At 38.6% G+C, this 19,819-nt stretch overlaps 2 protein-coding genes across 10 annotated transcripts in view; one reads left to right on the top strand and one right to left on the bottom strand.

Annotated features, from left to right (window-relative positions):
* The first annotated feature begins 1,756 nt into the window (after positions 1-1,756).
* On the top strand, positions 1,757-8,959 carry LOC122348489. 2 transcript variants are annotated; one of them, XR_006251333.1, is made up of 3 exons: positions 1,757-2,388; positions 2,564-2,600; positions 8,823-8,959. XR_006251333.1 is itself a non-coding variant. In XM_043243970.1 (3 exons), exon 3 carries the CDS (start codon positions 2,754-2,756, stop codon positions 4,959-4,961), a length of 2,208 nt encoding a protein of 735 aa, XP_043099905.1. In that variant the 5' UTR covers positions 1,761-2,388; positions 2,564-2,600; positions 2,730-2,753; the 3' UTR covers positions 4,962-5,549. The 2 variants fall into 2 exon arrangements, 1 of the variants encoding a protein (XP_043099905.1); XM_043243970.1 differs by lacking the exon at positions 8,823-8,959 and adding an exon at positions 2,730-5,549 and having other exon boundaries at positions 1,761-2,388.
* The window catches only part of nav2a (neuron navigator 2a), a 171,841-nt gene continuing 157,640 nt past the window's right edge, over positions 5,619-19,819 (bottom strand). For 6 of the 8 annotated variants that reach the window (XM_043243962.1, XM_043243965.1, XM_043243967.1 and 3 more), the window contains 18 exons: positions 19,739-19,813; positions 16,984-17,067; positions 16,754-16,877; positions 16,178-16,338; positions 14,643-14,651; positions 13,568-13,737; positions 12,796-12,949; positions 12,481-12,643; positions 12,275-12,375; positions 12,079-12,174; positions 11,111-11,279; positions 10,791-11,026; positions 10,485-10,639; positions 10,060-10,131; positions 9,310-9,506; positions 9,108-9,226; positions 8,820-9,020; positions 5,619-7,792 (listed from right to left, as the gene is read on the bottom strand). In XM_043243962.1, coding sequence (XP_043099897.1) covers positions 7,667-7,792; positions 8,820-9,020; positions 9,108-9,226; positions 9,310-9,506; positions 10,060-10,131; positions 10,485-10,639; positions 10,791-11,026; positions 11,111-11,279; positions 12,079-12,174; positions 12,275-12,375; positions 12,481-12,643; positions 12,796-12,949; positions 13,568-13,737; positions 14,643-14,651; positions 16,178-16,338; positions 16,754-16,877; positions 16,984-17,067; positions 19,739-19,813 — 2,412 coding nt within the window. In that variant the 3' untranslated portion in view covers positions 5,619-7,666. The remainder of the gene's footprint in view (positions 7,793-8,819; positions 9,021-9,107; positions 9,227-9,309; positions 9,507-10,059; positions 10,132-10,484; positions 10,640-10,790; positions 11,027-11,110; positions 11,280-12,078; positions 12,175-12,274; positions 12,376-12,480; positions 12,644-12,795; positions 12,950-13,567; positions 13,738-14,642; positions 14,652-16,177; positions 16,339-16,753; positions 16,878-16,983; positions 17,068-19,738; positions 19,814-19,819) is intronic. The other 2 variants (XM_043243963.1, XM_043243969.1) reach the window with 1 other exon arrangement.

Raw genomic sequence — 19,819 nt, 5'->3', positions numbered from 1 at the left:
TCTTTCCAGTCTTTGTTTCGAATATGCTTAGTTGAAGAACTTGTTAATAACCACGAGAATAAGCGTCCTCAATGTGACCGAAAGCACAAACTTATTGTTAGCCATAGAAGACATTTCTCTTGATTCAAAACAAAAACTTTATTTAATTAATAACTAAATCTCAATTAAAAAAAAAAGTCATCATTAAACAGACAAACGCATTAAAACACGTATCTATTATATCGTTTTATATATAATATATGTGAAACAGAACAATAATGAACTAAGGCTAACCAATTCTCGCGAGAACTCGCGCGCGCACAGAGCTGAATCAGTTTATTTGAATGAACTTTCGGAACGAGTCGATTCACTAAAACAAACTGAACTTTGTTAGCCTTTTTATAACCGTTTTCCCACGAAACCTTTGAAACCGCTCGCTAAACTGTGGCATGAAATAGCCTTTAAGTATTGTTATATACTGATACTTGTTGCTGAACAGCCTGAGGAAATAGTAGCGTGCATTGTTTCGTTATCGTTTCGTTATCGTTTCGTTAATGCCCAACAAACTGACACGCAAACAGGCTGTTCGTGAAGCTAAATGGGAGCAAAACACACTGTATAGAAGGATTTCTTCACAAGTATCGTTTGAGGTATGACCATTTAAATTCTAGAGCAAAACGTGAATGAATTCAAGCGATAACCACCGACCTTATTGTCCCTATTGTTTCCATACCTCTAAAACTAACATTATTTGGATATTTCCGAGATAACAGTCTTCCGGTTTGGCCTACGGACTGAACGCTTAAAAAAACGAATAAATTGTCCAATTTTATCAGCATTCAGTATAAATAAGTGTTCATTATTTGCACTTAAGTTTAAACGTTCTCAAGTTAAAAGACATTTAAAAAAGGACACCTATTTCGAGATGCGATTCCTCAATTTCACCAATAGAGGGGTCTGTGTATATAAACCTTCACCGCTTCGTTTTTCTCCTCCAGCTTGGCTAAACCGAATAACAGTTATCTCTTTTTTATTACTCGGCCTGTTCATTTCCGCTGTCACGTTACACGCCTACACTTACGCCTGTTTTTGTATCGAAACAGTCTTTTTGCCGGCTTAATTAGAAGCACGTTTGGTGGAAAAAATTAAGCAGCTCTCAAAATTCTGACCCGTCATGTCTATTTTTATAACGCGCCCCTGCTTATCTGCAAACACTGGATTCTTCGAGATAAATATTTTTCTTAAGCACATTTAAAACTGCGTGATTTTACCTAATACCTAATTACCTAATTGCTCAATAATTTTAGCACTGATCTATACGGAGCTACCTGTCCAATTTGCAGTATTTGGCGTTTATATATATATATATATATATATATATATATATATATATATATATATATATATATATATATATATATATATATAACAAGAAAACAAACAAAAATAGTGAAGTAAACACATAGACAAAACGAAATGTTTAGCGTGATTAATCGGTGCGGATGACAGTTTCAGATATTTTATCTTTACATAATAAGTTCGTATAAATAGTACGTCGAATAAAAACGAAAACTCGTAGTACTGATACGCAAAAATGGACTTGGCGTGTATATGTTACGCGGTGGGTGGGATCAGGGGTGTGGGGGAGAAAACGTCGTGTTATATGCACGCCAAAGTCCTTTTTTTTTTTTTGCATATCAATACCACGAGTTGTCGTTTATGTTTGGCGTACTATTTACGTGCACTTTCATGAGGCTAGCCAACGCTTGATAAAGAGCTCAGGAGGAGGTTTCTTTGCAGCAGTCATGGCAGAAAATTGATCTTTGGGAAAAGAAATTCTAGTGACCTTGTACAAAACATGAAGCATCGCATCCAGTCGTTCCAGTCTAACATTTCGTCCACAAACGTTTTGGTTTTAATTAGTGACAGTTTTATGTTGACATTTACCTCACACAGATCTGTTTTAGTTCCAGAGGACAGTTTTTCCTGAGAAATGCCTGTTTATCAGACTGCATCTTTTCGACTAACCCAGAAGCACCCGTTCAACAAGCAAGCAGTTCTCAAAATCTAGACCCGACATGTCTGTTTTTATAACCGCTACACATTCCTCCTGATGCTGAAAGGTTTTAATAACTGATGTGTAACCTTACACTTCTGCTTTGGCCTCTTACAGATCATTATGTCCCTTTAGCACATAAAAAACCCCCCCAAAAAAACCACTAAAGCATATAAGTTGATACTGAGAAAAAAATCCACACCCTTTCCCCTCCCACTCTACTGAATAAGTTAAAAAGGCGAAGACAATATCATTAATTTATTTCGGTGAGTTCGCTGAAACAGATAGAGGCTACTGTATATCTTAGGCTAAAAGCAAGTCAATATTTCTAACATAAAAAAGACTCCTTTTTGGTAAGTAATATTAATATACAATTTTTGTGCTTATTTTTTGATGATTCACGTGATGTATAATATTTAATAAAGGATGTGTTATTATTATTTATTTATATTTAAACAGTATTATATTATATTTGCTCATTTTAAAAAGGATAGTTTCCTCTTATTAGCTGCTGTTTATTTTCCCCAGGTAAAAGGACCGCCTGTGCACTTTCCTGATTGCAGCAGTAAGTCACTACTCACTTTATGTCTAAACCTGACTGAAATAACATTCAAACCCAACTACACAAGCAGCTGCTCATACGCAGTTTTAACCAAACAAAAGTGGATTTTAATATCCAGTTCTGCTCTGAAAGCATTAGGTCTGGTATTAAGAAGACATGGCAGAAAACGACGGGCCGGTGTCTTTCTTGGACTTGGCTGTCGTCATGAAGTATTTAGACCCGAACATGACATTATCCGAAGCTCAAATCCGGGTTTCAGAGCTCAAACAATGTGCCTCTGACCTGCTGAATCTAACATTTCGTCCATCACTAACATTTTTTGATGAGAACGCGCTCGCTCGCGGTTTAAGCTTACATGGTACCGCAAAGGAACAAATTCAGGCCGTTATTGGCTACAAGAAATCTCACCCCGCGTCCAACAATTGCGGTTATCACGAGTCTGTTTATACGTCTCCGCGTCGAATTGTAAACGAGCTGCTCGAAGCTTTGAAAGGAGATCTGACTTACACGAAAGCCGCCAAATCACACGCTGACTGTGACATCTCAGCGTTGTCCTCCGATGCGGTCTTACTTGCGGCTCAGACGTTCATGTTTCGAAACAAACATCGCGATGTTTCCGACGAAGAGGCCCTCCAGGCTTTCCGCGAAGCCGTTCGATATCTAAAAGGGGAGCGACGCACGCCGACTGAGTTCATGAAGTGTGACGGCCGCGAGCTCTCAGAGATCATCCGATGCGTGAACCGGCATTTCACAGTAGAAATCATAGATATAACCGGCTTTAAAATAGCTAAAAAAGTTATGGATAGCATTAATCAAGGCACAGAGCCTCCAAAACCAGACGGGTGTATGTATTCGTGGGATGCACACTTGCTGTCTGAAGTCGATTGTCTCAGGTTTAACTATGTAGAGAGAAATGTAATATTTGGAGACGAGAGCGATGATTACATATTCCCAGTGTGGGAGAGAATGGGGCCAACCTGTTACCGCTGGTATATTTTTCGTGCACGGGGTCAATACGACGGGAAGGACTATTACGTCGTACAGTTAAAAAAGACTACTACAATCGGGGGTCTCATTCACGAGTTTGAAGGTGATTTCAGAGCCAGCGAAGACCCCGCTCTTCTCAAACGACTTCAAGATGCCAAAATAAATGGGAACTGTACTAGTGAATTCCAGGGGACACCTGCGTATACCTGGAGCAGAGACGGCAAGCCTCCTGCTCACCCATACTTTATTGTGGCTCAGCTCTACTGGCCTCGTATTCCACCCAATTCAAAATACCAACTGGAAGAAATCCCGGATAAAGTAGCCCTAGAGGTGCTTTACGATGAGATGCCCGCTCTAGAGGAAAAAAGAACAACCGATCTCAAAACATACACTTGGTTTTTGAACAAACCCGAGGACGCCGACAACGACTTCCCGGAACTGAGAGATTATTCTGAAGGACAGGCTTTTTCTGATGATTACTTGCGTCCTTCAACGGAACCCCTTCAGACAGAAGGCTTTGCTTATGAGTGGTCAAGAGAAGAGCATGAAAGCACACACAGAGACTTCACTTTGATATTCAGAGCGAGGCCAACCTGTGAAAGAGTTCCTCAGGTCGTAACAGAGGAAACGAGGATAAGATTTGATTACTGGCAGTATATCAGAGAGTTCGTCTTCTTCGGTGGCTCGCGTCTTGAAGGAGCAGTGCTCGCCCCGGATCCGGCCTGGATTGATGAGGCACACAGGAGCGGGGTCGCCATATTCGGCACCGTTTTCTTGCCTACTCTCTACGAGGGGGGAGACGTGAAAGACTTGGAAGAACTGGCAAAACTGGAGAACCTACAGAAACTAGTGGACATCGCCCACCGATTAAACTTCGAAGGGTGGTTTCTGAATACCGAAAACTACAAGGACTATAGCGAGCCTCGCTTAACCGCGCTGAAACTCGCAATTCAGAAAATGGATCTCAGGGGTAAAGAAATGATCTGGTATTTACCCAGCTGCGATAAAAGCAAACATTTTGACCCAGAATTTAAAGGAGTAAGGATGACGTGCGATGGCAAAATCAATAACACAGCGTTCGCCTTTCTGGAAGAAGAAGGGAAAAAGTTGTATTTGAATTTTTTTAAATTGGTTAAGGAAGTGTTTTCTGATCGGGCTCCTCTGAATTACCTCATGTTTGTTGACGAACCCTATTGGGTAAACACACTTAAACAGAGACGCTATTTGGTAGACCCTATCAGATTCCCATATGCTCAGAAATGTCTCTGGCAGTTCTTTCTAGGAGAAAACGGTCTGGAAAGAAAACCGACAGGCACACCTGAGTGGTATGGAATAGCTAAATATGCAAAACAAAGAAAGCGATCTAGCAAAGATTAACAAGTCTGGATCGAAGGACATTTTGACTTCATCACATCATTCCATCACCATTAACTGAAGCTGCATCTTCTGTTTCACTCTTTATGAGATATAATACATTAACCTGCTTTGTAGAATTATGCGATTGGTTAGTACTTGCAGCTTCATTTTTGGCGTGTTTTATTTCACAGTACTGAAGTTGTTTAAAATGAAAAACCATTATTATTATTTCTGGTCTTTATTAGAACGATCCCCAAGCTCATATAAACTCTTGCAAATATGACTAATTCATGTACTCTAGTCTGTGTTGTTTATTTGCTGTTGCTGTTGTAAGTTTCAAGAAAAGGTAGACTGCTCTGTAAAAGGTGTTCACCAAATAATGCTTATTTTATTGTACATGCTTAGGTTTGAAACACTGAATCTTTCTTATAGGCATGAGAATCCAATTTTAATCAATATGCATATGTTAGAATAGTGTTTTAAATAGTTAAAATCATTAATTAATTGTGTTTTACTGTAATGCTCTTTTTACCGTGCTCTTTTTCATGCTATGACTGAATGAAACAGGTTGATATTACAATGCTGCGGGTATATTTTGTGTGTGTGTGTGTGTGTGTGTGTGTGTTTTTTTTTAATCATTGTGCTTGCAGGAAGTCACGAAAGCAAACAAATAAACAATTAATAAATAATTATTAGTTTTATTGAATTACAAATAATTTAAAACCGGTAAGGTGATCAGTAAATCTTCATGGGCTGCTTGCGTTTCACAGACCGTCCGCGAGACTGTTAAGATGAAAAAGACACTGTACACAAAATATTCCATATTTCCAAGCACTGTTATAAACGGCTAGAAAAAACGATTATTCATCAAAATGCAGCCTGCAGGGTAGTCAAATATTTACATGAGTATTTTACAGCCAGAAATGATGTACACATTCAGCGACGTGAAATCCATTCGGTTATAGCCCTCCATTTTCGGTTACAGCAATCGCATACAACATTTGTGCTTAAAATGAGTTATCGTCATAATCCATCAAAGAAAATGAATATTAGGCACATCCTAAAATTATTCACAGACTATATACACAGTGCCCACACAATGCATTGGCAGTGCTGACAGCAGTACAGAGCTACGATATTTGGCTTCCATTTGAAATCCACGATGATGTTGCATAGGAACGATGACCGACAGGAATCATACGCTGGAGTGAAATGGAAGCGGCGGTGTAACTAAACCCTGCAGCGTCAAACAACATAAACACCGAAGAGCCCCATATACTATGCTTTCCCATGCAAGGAAACCCCACCGTCCATCCGAATAATGTTCCTTTATAGAGAATCAAAGATAAAATTTTATGTACAAAACCTCCAGAAGCATCCTTGCGTTCCAAAGCAGCAAATACAGTATATTATCAATCCAATGACTTACTCTTTCACATTGAATGCAAGATATGTACACGGAAAAAGGCCAAAATGGTCAATGAGGTATACTCATGCACCAAATTATGAACATTTTCTCACTGTGCTTTTGCCAAGATGTGTTGAGACGGTCTTTAAGCACCAAGCGAGGCCTTACCGCTCAAGATGACCCGTGCCGGTGGCGATCATATGCATTTCACGTGATCTTTTTCCCCCACACGTGTCTGAAAGTAAAATGTCCCTTTAGCTCTACTTAAAAAAAAAATGTGTCGCCCTGCCGCTCTCTTCAACCACTTCCTCTTTTCTAAACCGCACATTTTGTACTTCTGATATGATAGGGTGGACTGCGAGGCTGTTTACTTCAGGCAAATTCAAAGGACTAGCGCAGAGCCCCGTAGTTAATAAAATCAGCATTTTTTCAGAAGTATAAAACATAGTGCCGTTTTTTTCTTTACAAAATGGAGTAAGGCACCAGATTCTATTCAGCACCGAAAACAGAGCGTGATCTAGCGTAAAAAATAGATAGCCAGGCTTTGTGCTACAGTAGAACACGGGGAACATGCGGTCAGCAGTTAAGGAACGGGTGGTTAAAAAAAAGGAAAGGCAAACAAAAGCACGTCCCAGATGGCGATCGAGGTATTTTTTCCAATCATCACAATAAATAAATCCAAAATCGTAAGCGTAGCACCATGCTATTTCATCCGTATCCTTATTTAACACGATTCATGGTCAGCATCCGATCGAGCTGGTTTTGTAAAGTCACGAGCAAGTCATTATTACATCGTTAGAGGGAAAGTCGATGTGATGACAGCGGCGTGTCGAGGAACGAGACGCTGACGCCAAGATGTCGGTCTCGGGTTTAAGACGTAACTCCTCCGTTTCACCAGTAGAGGGCAAGCAAACGAGCATTGCATTGTGTGCGAAAGTTTCTCCAACAGTTAAAGCGCGGTCACGTTCGCCGAATTTCTGGAGGTGAAATTCAGTCCCTCGTGAATTGGCTGAAAATGTATCCATGCAGACTTCACAGCAGACGTCTGTGAGATCTGTTTCACAAATCCATTTATTGCTGACACTTTTGTGCGTAACATTTCGCTGATGTGACCGTACTTTAACTTTTGAGGTAAAAATTGGGACAAAGCACTTTCTTCTGATTTTGAAAAAAACAAAGCAAACGAAAAAAAAAAATCACACTGAAGTACCGTTGAGTTTTGGCGCGTATATATTTCTCTCTCTATATATTTGTATATATGAAGCGGGTGACCAGCACCCGTGGATGTGAGCTGAATGGCGTTACGGATCAGGCTGGATCATAGTGTGGACTCCAGTGAAGAGTCCAGGATATCGTCATGGTGACTGTTACTATTGGAGTCGCTGTCGTAGCTCTGCGGGCTGGAGCAGCTGGCCGCCTCTTTCAGACGCAGGAGCATGTTCATCTGTTCAAAAAACACACGAAATAACAATTAGGCTTGATGACATAACACACGTTTAAAAAAAAGTCATATTTGAATCATAAGACATTACTAAATCTAAAATTTGAATTAAGAATTAAACGTTTTATATACAAATATATAAAATATGCATTTATACAGTGCATATTTATGAATATACATTGTGCCAAATTTATGTGAATTTTGCTCTTTACAAATGATCTTTTCTAACACACAAAGTCCCCAAATTCCAGAATTGTCAACATTTATTAATTTGTTTGTCATAAGAAATGTGATGTAATGTAACTGGTCATTTTCGTTATTTTGAGTGAGTGAAATAAATATAATAATAATGAAGCTGAAAGAAAATAAAGTATACATTTTAGATGACAAATGTATGTAAATGTAGACTGAACGCAAGTACTGAAGTACTAAGTTTCATTCATTAGGTCATATAATCTCAACATGGCATGGTAGAATAAAACAAATCGAGTATTCATCTTACAAAAATTGCATAAATTATGTGTGAATTATTTTCAGCCATATCTTATATTATGATTTTCCAGGACAAATTCTCTTTATTATGTCCCCAACCTTTTTTTGTAGTTTATAGCAATTAAGCAATATTTATAAATAATGCTGATCATATTGAATATCTATACTATATTTACACTACTCCTTCTTCTAAAAACTATTTTAAATGATCGATGGGCCGATTCACCAATAACTGCTTGTTAATACCTGGATTTCTAGTTTTGCTTCTGTCCGAAAGTTTTGATGACACAAAGTGCTAATGCAGACCCAAAATCAGACGAGAAGCTGTTACTCAACGATAGCAAAAACCAAGCAAAGTGAAATATGCTAGCACCATGATCTAAAGACACCTTTCATTTTCAGAGACGACAACAGGTCATAAAGTATGAAAGATGGCTATGCTTTCTCGTAACTTTAGAAATGTCTGTCAGAAAACCATACACTGTAAGAATCAAAAAAACCTAAGCTACGCTAAACTTTGTTTCTCTTTGTTTCTCACCAGCGGGTCGGCATCGCTGTCACTCTGAGTGCTCTGTTTGTTAAGGCCCTCTCTGGAGGCGGAGTACCCATCGAAGCCCACGTCCTCTGGGCGGAGCTGCAGCAAAGCTGGCCAATCAGGGTGCTGATGAGAAGCTGCCCATGGAAAGGTCTCCAGAACCCACAGCGCCGGATCCTCCCATGCAGCTCTGCGGCCGTACAGCTGAACGAGCACAAACGAACAGACAATCAATAAACTGTGAAAAAGGCAGAAGGTAGACTTTACTAAAAAAAAGAGGGCGAACGTTACCTGCAAGCCTTCTCTTACAGCCTCCAGCATGTAAGGGATGATGGAGTAGTTCCACAGGTCAGTAAACCAAACGCGAGAACCGTCCACATCCATCGGACACGACAGGAACAAACGTGGACCTGGATGAGGAGACACGGGACTCACATTTAGCTCTTGCGGAGCAAAGTAGCGACTCTGTTATGTTTGGGTTTTATCTCCGTACCGATGGTCACGTCAGAGGAGCTGTGGGCCTCCAGGAAGCGGTTGAGGTGGTGCCAGACCTGAGGGATCCAGTCTATGATCTTCACCAGCTCTGGGTTACGCATTCTGCTGCCGATCTCCGTCTCGATCAGCTTCCTCCTCAGAAACCGGCCCAGGAAACCTTTCACCGGTTCCATGTGATTAGCACACAACACCCATCTGTGGGACGGAAATCACACGACGCTCATGTTAGCACTTCACAGAAAGACAAAAAAGGGAACTTACATATACATATATACATATAACTTATACATACATTAAATTATTTCATTTTAGTCATTTAGCAGATGCTTTTATCCAAAGCGACTTATAATTGAAGACAATAAAAGCAATCGAATCCAACAAAAGAGCAACTGCATGCGAGCGCTATGACAAGTCTTAGTCTAACGCAATAAACATAGAACGATTTGTTAGAAAAAACTAAAATATTTATTTAAATAAACAATAAAGCAGATAGAATAGATAAAAGAAGTGTTTTAAAGAAAAAGACCCCGAAAAATACTGACTGATATATATATATATATATATATATATATATATATATATATATATATATATATATATATGTGTAAAACACACACACACACACACACACACACACACACACCAGCACAATGACGCCATCTGTAGGTCGCTCTATAGCAGTTTCTCCATTAAGGCCTAGGCATTTATTGTTTTAGGGGTAATTCAAGACAAAAGAGCAGTTTTGTACCTGAAGTTATGATGAAGTTGCAGGTTTGGAGAAGAAGATGTTGCCTGACTCATTGTGCCGATTATATACGGGCTGCAAATACACAGACAAAATAAAACCATTAATCGTACGCACACTTATTATTGCCGTTTTCATTGTTTTTTTAAAATACAATTTAACATTTTAACCGTTCAAACAGTTTTAATGCTTTTGAAAGCATTAAAACTGAAAAAATGCCACAAAATACAGTGAAAATGTAAAAGTTGAAAGTACATTCTAAAAGTAATTTATTCCTGTGGTGGCAAAACTGACTTTTCAGCATCGTTACTTGAAGTCTTCAGTGTCACATGATCCTTCATAAATCATTCTAATAGGCAGACATGCTAATATGCTGCGTCAATGTTGAAAATTTCTATTTAATAAACAATTAGAAAAGGTAGGCTCACCAGCGCTGGTATTTGCAGTTAAGCAAGCCGTTGAAGATCTCTCCCAGTGAGCTGATGTGATGGAGGTTGTCCAGAATGAGCACCAGAGGGGCTTCAGTCTCCTGTCCTTCAGACCTGCACTGCTCCACTACATTTGCTAAGTACTGGCGCAACTCCTAGAAAACACATATTCACGTCTATACTTTCTAATGTACAGAAAATCGACCCTTCTTCCAGGGTCACCAAAGAATTTTCCTTTCTATTTTGACAGTTTAATCAATTATAACTGGTACAACAACAAACCAAGGAAAAGACATCAATTCTCACCTTGCTGGATTTATGGTCAACGTTGAAGGTGACGACGTTGCTCTCATTGGGCAGCTTGCCCTCTCGCAGCGCCAGATGCTCTGCCAGTCTGTGGGCAAGATAGGACTTTCCAGTGCCGCTGGGGCCCGAAAGGATGATCCTGCGATGCTCCTGGAGCAAAGACACGTAGCGCTGGAGCATGGGTTTGGGGATCAGCGTCTCGAAGACCAGAGAATCCTCAGCCTGAGAGTTCACATCTGAAAGAGAGACAGTGTTAACAACTACTGAAACACGAAACAGTCTTAACAAAGCGAATGAATAAAGCTTTTCGTTTCGTGAACCTTTCAGCGAGATGTTGATTGTGTCATTCTCTCCCACCAGGTATCCACAGGGCAGAAGCTCAGGTGTGTCTGCTCCGCTGGATCGGATCACATCTCCGATACGATAACCCTCCACACTGTCTGAGCCCAGACCCAGATGACTGACCGGATCAACATGCCTGATGTACTCCTACAGAGACGCAATCGCATAATCAATCCAACTAATTCTTGACAAAACAATCTGGGCGGCTGCATTTAGTGAAATTCTAAACATAAAGTCTCATAAACATAAATGTGGATGTGTTTGGCTAAATCACACAAATCTGTCAAAAAGATCCAGGTCAAAATACATCCCTAAAATAATTAGCAATTATTTTTCCATCATATTTTTGATATTTTCAAAACAACCGAAGGTGCTGTATGTACGTTTGTGACTCCACTGAAGCATAAAAACATTACAATATGTTTGCAGATATTTAGGACGGTGTTAAGTTAACATACATGTTTATCTGAAAAACAATTCTAGTCAGTAATTGTCCTTTGAAAAGTAGGTTGCCAGTTCACAGAAAATACAGCGTATTTCTTTTCATTCATCATCATGCGCGCTCATTCCTGTTGGTATCGACAATCTGGCAACCTGTGTGTGCGTTAAGTCTCCCCCTCAATATTTTTGATATTTTTGTAACAGTTAATAATATTTTCTCCAAGCACAAAAAAATCTTGTTCATGTATTTTTTTTAAAAAAATATACTTATTTTATTTGTGAAATATGTAAGATGATATTATTAGAGTCATTATGGTAGTATTTTGTTTGCTCATTTACTTCTGATTTTAATGATAAAAATGCGGTTTATTTTGAAAAACACCTTGAAGAATGCAATTTTTACTTTGTCGAGTCTTCACAACAGATTAAGTGCCCATAAAATAGTTCATTGAACCACAATTCATCATCAACAAATGATTACAGCAATGCATGTTAATTAATTTACCTTAAACAAGCGCCGAACAACTCCGTCCAGAACATCCCACTTGGTTTTTCCACTGACACCAATGCAGCCAATCAGGAAGTCTCGAGTCCTGCAGTCCTGTGGGAGACAGAAGACACACCATTGAAACAAAACCCCCTCAAATGGGGCATTTAAAAAAAATGATCCTGCAAAAAAAAAAAAAGGCGAGAGAACTGACCTCTTTCCACATGACGTTCTCTTGAAGACTGACAACTATTTTCACGTGTCTGCTCTCTTTACGAGAACTTCCGTCTCCACCAGAGTCGTCCAACAGCATGTCTAAAAGAAGACGGACTAGATCTGTAATGTGCTTTTGTGATTTTTTTTTTCTCGCGTACAGCTGCAAAACAAGCTCAATAACACAAAAATAGGATCTGCTCATACCGAAGCTGGTGGACTCCGTGAGGTTGAGGCTGTGTTGAGACAGGCCAGGCGTTGGGGTCGGGGTCGGGTTATAGACGGACACTTGAGAGGACGCCCTGCTCCCACTGGCTTGGCTTTCCAACTTAAGACGATCATTTTCCGACTTTAACTTCTCGATCTCCACCTATCGGACCACCCGCACGGGAATAAAATAAGTAACATTTCTTTTTTCTACAAAGAGAAATAGTAAAAAGCGCTGTTGCAAAAGGAAGCCGCTTAGGCAATCGCTCCACTAAATCTGATTGCAAGACGGTAACGTGAAGGTCAGTCTCACACCTGCATGCGGTTCATAGCCTCTCGGAGCTGGTCCAGCTGGTGGGCGGAGCTTAGGGCTTCCAGTCGAATGTCTGTCAACTTCATCTCCTTCTCTCGCAGCTCGTTACGCAGCTGCATGACAGTCTCCGCCTCCCCATCCAAACAGTCTGACAGTCTACATGGCAACACATATGTAGAGCCTTTAGATGCTTAGATGTATGGATTTTTATAGAAGATCTTTCATGCAGCGTGTAACACAGCTATAAGTGAAATCAAATTCAAATTCAAATTTTATTTGTCACATACACAGACATACGTAGTACGACATGTAGTGAAATGCTTTTGGGCCATCATGAAAGCATCTTCAAAGTTTTACGTTTGAAAGTGCACCACGTATAAAGTTATTGTGTCTCAAAAGAAAGAGGCAACTTTGAATCATTGACAATGTCATTTTTAAAATGAATCCCAAACAATGCATATTACAAAACAATGAAAGTGTTTTTTGCCCCTTCATGCATTTTAACCTGTTGTGAAATATGCCAAAATATGAACCTTTCATTACCCATAACAGGGGCACTTTAACATAACATCCTAGTAAATCCAAATTTCCCAATAATATCTGTGCCTATATTATAATACTGCTTTGCTTATATTTACATTTTATATTAAATTTATTTGCCGAGTCAGTTGCCGAGACAACGACTGTAATTTGATTTCAAGTTTTAATCTGATATTTATATTTTATTTCAAAAATTAAAAATGATATGAGGCTATATAACACAAACACACTCACATTGAGCTGGAGTGTGTGTTGCGGAGCAGCAGTGAGGTGCCGGTGCCGTTGTGAGGGAGTTTGGGAGAGGAAGGGAGAGAGGAATCTGTCATCTCCTCGATGTCTGAGTGGGACGAAGCCGATTTGGGAGATTTTTTCTTACTGAAGGCCTGTTTGAAGGAGCTCCGCAGCTGCAAAGACAACACAGGGAACAGAGAGAAGATTTTGAAGCTGAGAGTTTCTCAAAAATGACGAGGCAGCACTTAAATATGTGAATAGAACCAATACAGCGCAGACAGGGGAGTAAAACAGCAAAGAAGATAGGCTGAGCATCATTCATATCACAGATTGAAGATAAAACAGATTTAAAAGTGCTGAACACTTACTTTGTCATTTTGACAGTTATTTTTAACTTTTTACAACACAACAGCATTTTTCTTTGCAAATGTTTAAGAAAAACGGAATAAAATAATATAATAAAAATAAAATAATAAAAAAAGGAATTAAAATCAAAATAAAAACAAACAGCATAAAATATCTAAATATGAGGAGCGTAATCACAATTATCAATGAATGTAAAATATATTTTTTAAATGTTTATAAAGTTTAGAATAAAATTTTACATAATAAAAAGTATATTTTTAAAAATAATAATAATAATAAAAATGCAGTTTATAATCACAAAGCTGATAAGCAAGTTAAAAAAAAATAAGAACAAAACAAATAAGATTCATTTGAATTCATAAAAACTAGTAAAGTTGTTTACAATCAGAAAGTTCAAAATCAAGTACTTCATAGAATTTTTAATCAAGAATCGAAATATCAAGAACTCATGATCCCATTTCTTTTTTCTTTGCTGTCCTGTGTACATCTACACACTAAATCGAATGTCAGTCTAATTGCATAAATGCATAAATCACTTAAAGACGTTTTTTTAAAAAAAGGAGGAATAAGGGCATTGGAAGGACAGAGCAGGGGAGAGAAAGACAGCGGGCTGAGGAGCAATACATCTAAGGGTTAGCAGGGTTAGTGGTTAGTGGTGATGCTGGGTTAACCAAAGACAGGTGAGCAGGATTCTCTGAACACACACTCTTACCTCATACACCTGCCATATGAAGCGACGGCACAGCGAAAAACAGAGAGAGAGACACAGAGAAGCACATTCAGCCGTGTGTGTTTGTGTCCTGCACAGGCGTCTGAAGCACAAGCTGTCTACAACGACTACTACTAGTCTTGTTAAATTACACTTAAAGACTCCTTAAGACTAAGACAAACCAAGGACCAAAGCACACACAAAAACGAATCAACTGCAGGAATAGGGACCTAATTAAGCTATTTACCATTGTCCTAAACACTGGATGACCAACTGGACTACGGGGCCAACATGGCCTTTTTTTACACAACAGTAATGCACAATACAAAACGAAACAACCAATTTAAATAACTAAATTCAGTCTAAAAATAACTGTTTGAAAAAATAACAAAACACACTGAATATAGACAGAAAACTCAAACTGCTGGTGTCCACTACTGTTCAAAAGTTTGAAAGAAGTCTCATACATTAGCCAAGGCTGCATGCATTTAATCAAAACGAGCAATACTATGAAATATTATTTGTTTTTCTGTTTGAACATATAATCATTTATTACTGTGATGGAAAATCACATTTTTAAGCATCATTAGTTTAGTCTTCAGGGGCACATGATCCTTCAGAAATCATTCTAATACGCTGATTTCGTGCAAAAGATTTTTTTTTCTCATTATCAGTGTTGAAATTTTCGTGCAAGCCATTTATTTGAATTATATTGTTTAGCATTGTAAATGTCTTTCGTGTTACTTTTGATCAATGCATCCTTGTGGAACAGAATTAATAAATCATTTCAAAAACAAGCAAGCTGATCTTAAACTTCAGAACAGTGGTGTGCTTACAGTAAATCAGCAAGTACTGCTAGCCTATCAACATTACGCTTGTCTAAACATAAAAGGGTAACTACTGTCCTTATTATTTAACATACATATTCATATTCATATTCATCATCTGACACGTCGCCTCCAGCACAGGTCACCAGCTACAGAGAGCATTATACAGCAAAAAAGGAAGTTAATTATTATAAATTAAACTGTATGTTAAACTGTCTTCCTCTACATATAAGGCAGGAATTGTTTTCAGGAAAAGTATAATTTAGTTTACTTTCACACTAGATGTTGGTTAGTAGTATTTAAAGTTTTAGCAACTTCAGACAAAAACATATAAGACAAACGTTAAACACAGATAAAAACACAGAATGGAGAAACACAGGTTTGCAGTGGTTGAGTATTTCTTCAAAGGGACAGTTCATCCAAAAAAATGTGGTCAATTATTTGATTTATCATTTACTCATCCTCAAATAGTTCCAACCCTGTACATTTCTTCTGTTGAATATAAAAACACATATTTTGAACAATATTGGTAGCCAAACTCTTGGTGGTCCTCATTGACTTTTACAGTATAGCAGGGGACTGGAAACTGCTCCGTAACCAACATTCTTCAAATTATGTTTATTTAGCAGAAAAAAGAAACTCGGTTTGGAACAACATGTTTATTATGATTTATCTGATTTTTTTTTTTTTTAAATGTTGTTGTGCACTCACCCAGTTCTTCTTCTTCTTCTTGCTGCTGGAGTCGGGGTTGTCCATGTTGGAGCCCAGGCTGGAGTGGCTGGTGGCGCTGGTGATGCTGGAGACGCTGTCAGATGAGTGCTGTCTGCGCATGCGCAGGTCCGGCTGCGCTCCGAGGGCTGAACCATTATTACCTGATAAACAGACAGAGATTCTGGTTGACATCAGGTCAATCAATCAATCATTTTTATTTATACAGCGCTTTTAACAACACAGGTTGCATCAAAGCACTGTACAGTATAAAGCAGAAGAATACAATGACAGGGATGTATAATGACGAGAGTGAACAATTTGTTATTAAATGCAGAGACGGTCTCTGTAATCAATTCAATGATAATCACTAGAAGTTAAGTGTCCCAAACAAAGCAAGCCAGAGGCGACAGCGGCAAGGAACCAAAACCCCATCCGTCAGGTGTGCCATTTAGTGTTAAAACTAAGCAATACAGAGCAATACATCAAAACACATCAAACTTACACAGAATGAATTTTATTTAATTATTGACATTAAACGAAATGATAGATAACAAAACGCTAAATTTTTTTCCTCACCTGAGCGCTCACTTTTGCAGGTGAGTTCTGGAGTATTGATGACGCCGTTGATGGCCGCCTGAGCCACTGCATTTTGCTTCTTTAGGAGCTCAATGGTTTTCCTCAACTCGTTCAGCTCAGAGTCCTAACACACAAATATATATATTTATTGAAACTGCATCTACAAAATCGTATTCCGTTTATTAATGAACAAGTGTGACGAATTCAAAAGCAAGCGGGTTGATATTTACTTTCTGTTCTGCCGTCATGGTGAGGCTCTTGAGTCGGATGGTCATGTTGCCCAAACTCTGCTCAAACGCTGCCACCAGGTGGGCCTGTGGAGGAGAACGGTTGATATGAGGAAAGAGGGTTCATTGCAGTTCAAAATGATGTTTTTTGCATGCACGCATCATAGCTACACCGGTAAAAACTATTCACATAATACACAGACATTGTGCAATCTGCCTTCAGGGTGGTTAAATTAAACGTCTTAGCAAAGCTTTCTCCTTGAGATGATAAGAACGGTCACAAACGTCAAATGTTCAAAGCCGCATGAACTGCACGACCTGTGTGGGAGAAGCCTGGTTATTGAAATGTTCGACAGAAGCAGAAACACTTGTCTAACAGTTGTGACTGTCTAAAATGAGCTTTTTTTTCTCATGACTGCTCATTTTATACCTCAGAATTGTGATTAAGTCAAAGTGGAGCTGCCTGGTTATTGAAATGTTCAACTGAAGCAGCAAAGCTTAAAATGCACTAAACACTCTCTACACCTTTAAACAAACACTTAGACGTTCAATCTAAACTTTGGCCCGTGTCCCAGACCTGCATGCGGCAACACAAACTTAATTTACCCTTTCGTTACAGTTCGGCTTTCCTTCTGAATCTAATCTTCCCTTTAAGAATGAAAACAGTCACAAACGATCTCTTAAACATTGATGGAAGAGTTTCAGCTCTCTCTCCCGGCCCTCAATGGCAAATAAATGGAGACTGAATGGAGACTCATTAATTCTCTTAATTTTCATACAACGTGATTATTTGCAAATGCATCCTCTAAAATTTCAAAAGGGATCTCAACAACGTCTTGAGTTGTGCTCAGATAACACAGTTTGAAATAAAACGATTTTAAACATAAACTCAAACGTTTCCTATCAAATGCTTGACCCAATTTCCAGAACTTAAAATATTTATACATACCAATATTGTCTAATTAATTCCCGTTTTGTCTATCCTGAGATATTTTAAAGCGAATATTGGAATCAAAGCAGAATTTTCCAAGCTGCTAAATGAAAAAGCAACCACTAAGCGTACAATTTTCTTCTGGGTCGTTGGCTCACCTCGCATCCAAGAGGGTCTTGGGAGCTGTCATTTGTCTCCGTGAAGCCTCCCTGTCTATATTTTTCTTTCTGAGAGGGAGCGTGTTTCTCTGGGCACCCATGGGAAGGGTAGCGGTTCATAGGGAGCCAGATCAGAGGACCAGTCCCGTCAGAACAAACATCACTAACAGTCTTCTTCTGTTCCATAGATAGCTCAGGTTCTGATAACTAAACTACAGCGATATATTAAGAAGCAGCGAAGCTCCACCTAACACTGATATCTGAGACAGACTAAGCAGAAAGGCTGCCTGGGGCCTTGACATGTTTTACTGCCATCTCAAGGGCCCTGACAAAGTGTTTTGTCTACGTACTAAATATAATCATTAAATCGAAACAGTGTTCTGTGTAAGTCTTGCGCACATAAATAATCCTTCACATCATTCAACGCAAGTCAAAAATGTACACTGTTTTGAACAAGTTCATGGTGTACTATGTTACGTCAGAAACCATTACGCACAAGCTTGAAATGGAAGAATTAAACAATGCAGCAAAAATGTTTGTACATACAAGACAGGATTTCTTTGCCTTAGGCATGAGACTTATCTTTATGATTTACACACACATTTATCTTTAGAAGGACATATCAAAAACACTGAACATGGTCTGTACTCCCCTTTGTCTGTAGCCATAAATCATCAAATCAAGCAGACCATTTCTCTGGTGGAAATGACATGGATCTGTTCTGACTTGAATTAGTCTCACGTATTATAATTTAGTCTGGTATGCTATATTTTATAATTAGACAGTGGCCCCCAGTCTTTATTTTTCAACTGCGACTTTATTTCTCAAAGGTGTGACTTTTTCTGTTGTATGTTACTTTTTTTTTCTCATAAAATGTGAATTATAAACCTTAACATTATTAAAACAGTATTTCTAATAAATGTTGCACCGAACAATATATCAAGAAATATAATTTTAGATATCGAAACTGTGATTTCCTCTGATAACTGACTTTTAAACAATACTTTATTTTTCCACAAATATAACGTTATCTCACAAATTGACTTAAACAATAAGATCTACTGAACTACTTAACTATAATTGTGAACTTCATGCCTCAAAATGTTTACTTTTTCCAAAGGTTTACATAAAGTTTGAATGCTTTTCTGACAACTTCTATTTATTCACTAAATTTTTTCACAATTATAATCTCGTATCTCACAATATAAAATAATATTTCACTTTTTTGGAATTATTTCAACTTGATACCTCAAAACTGTGACTATTTTTTGCAAATGCTACATATTTTTTATTCTAACTGTGCATAATTATGACTTTATTTCCCATATCTGCAACCATATTACACAGTAGAGTGATCTCAAAAAACAGGTTTAACTGCTGTGCATGGGTAAGTACGTTTAGTGTAGGAACATTTTTAACAATAGCCGGTATTGCTTAAGACGTAGTGCTATTGTATGATAATATAACGACAAATGGAAACTCCAATGAGGTCATGATCAACGCTGGCATTAATCAAACACACAACCCACACAGGCGTCACTGGGATTACGAAAGCACCATTTATAAGATGCCGCGGGATGACAACCGACACTAGATACTGAATTGTGAATTAATTATGCCCTGCAGATATAATAAAAGAATAAAGAGCTGTGTATCTGTGTCCACCTACATTAGCACTGAGTTGCGTTGTCAGGGCGGACACCTTTTCCTGAGAGGCGTCCAGTTCGCGACGCAGCTTGCGGATCTAGAG

This window comes from Puntigrus tetrazona, chromosome 7 (genome assembly GCF_018831695.1).
Source record: "Puntigrus tetrazona isolate hp1 chromosome 7, ASM1883169v1, whole genome shotgun sequence".
Classification (NCBI taxonomy): domain Eukaryota; kingdom Metazoa; phylum Chordata; class Actinopteri; order Cypriniformes; family Cyprinidae; genus Puntigrus; species Puntigrus tetrazona.
The sequence above is the reverse complement of the archived record's forward strand: the minus strand, read 5'-3'. Positions and strand labels throughout refer to the sequence as shown.

Coding starts and splice junctions, on each gene's coding strand:
- LOC122348489 (XM_043243970.1), top strand. CDS start 2,754: ATGGCAGAAAACGACGGGCCGGTGTCTTTCTTGGACTTGGCTGTCGTC.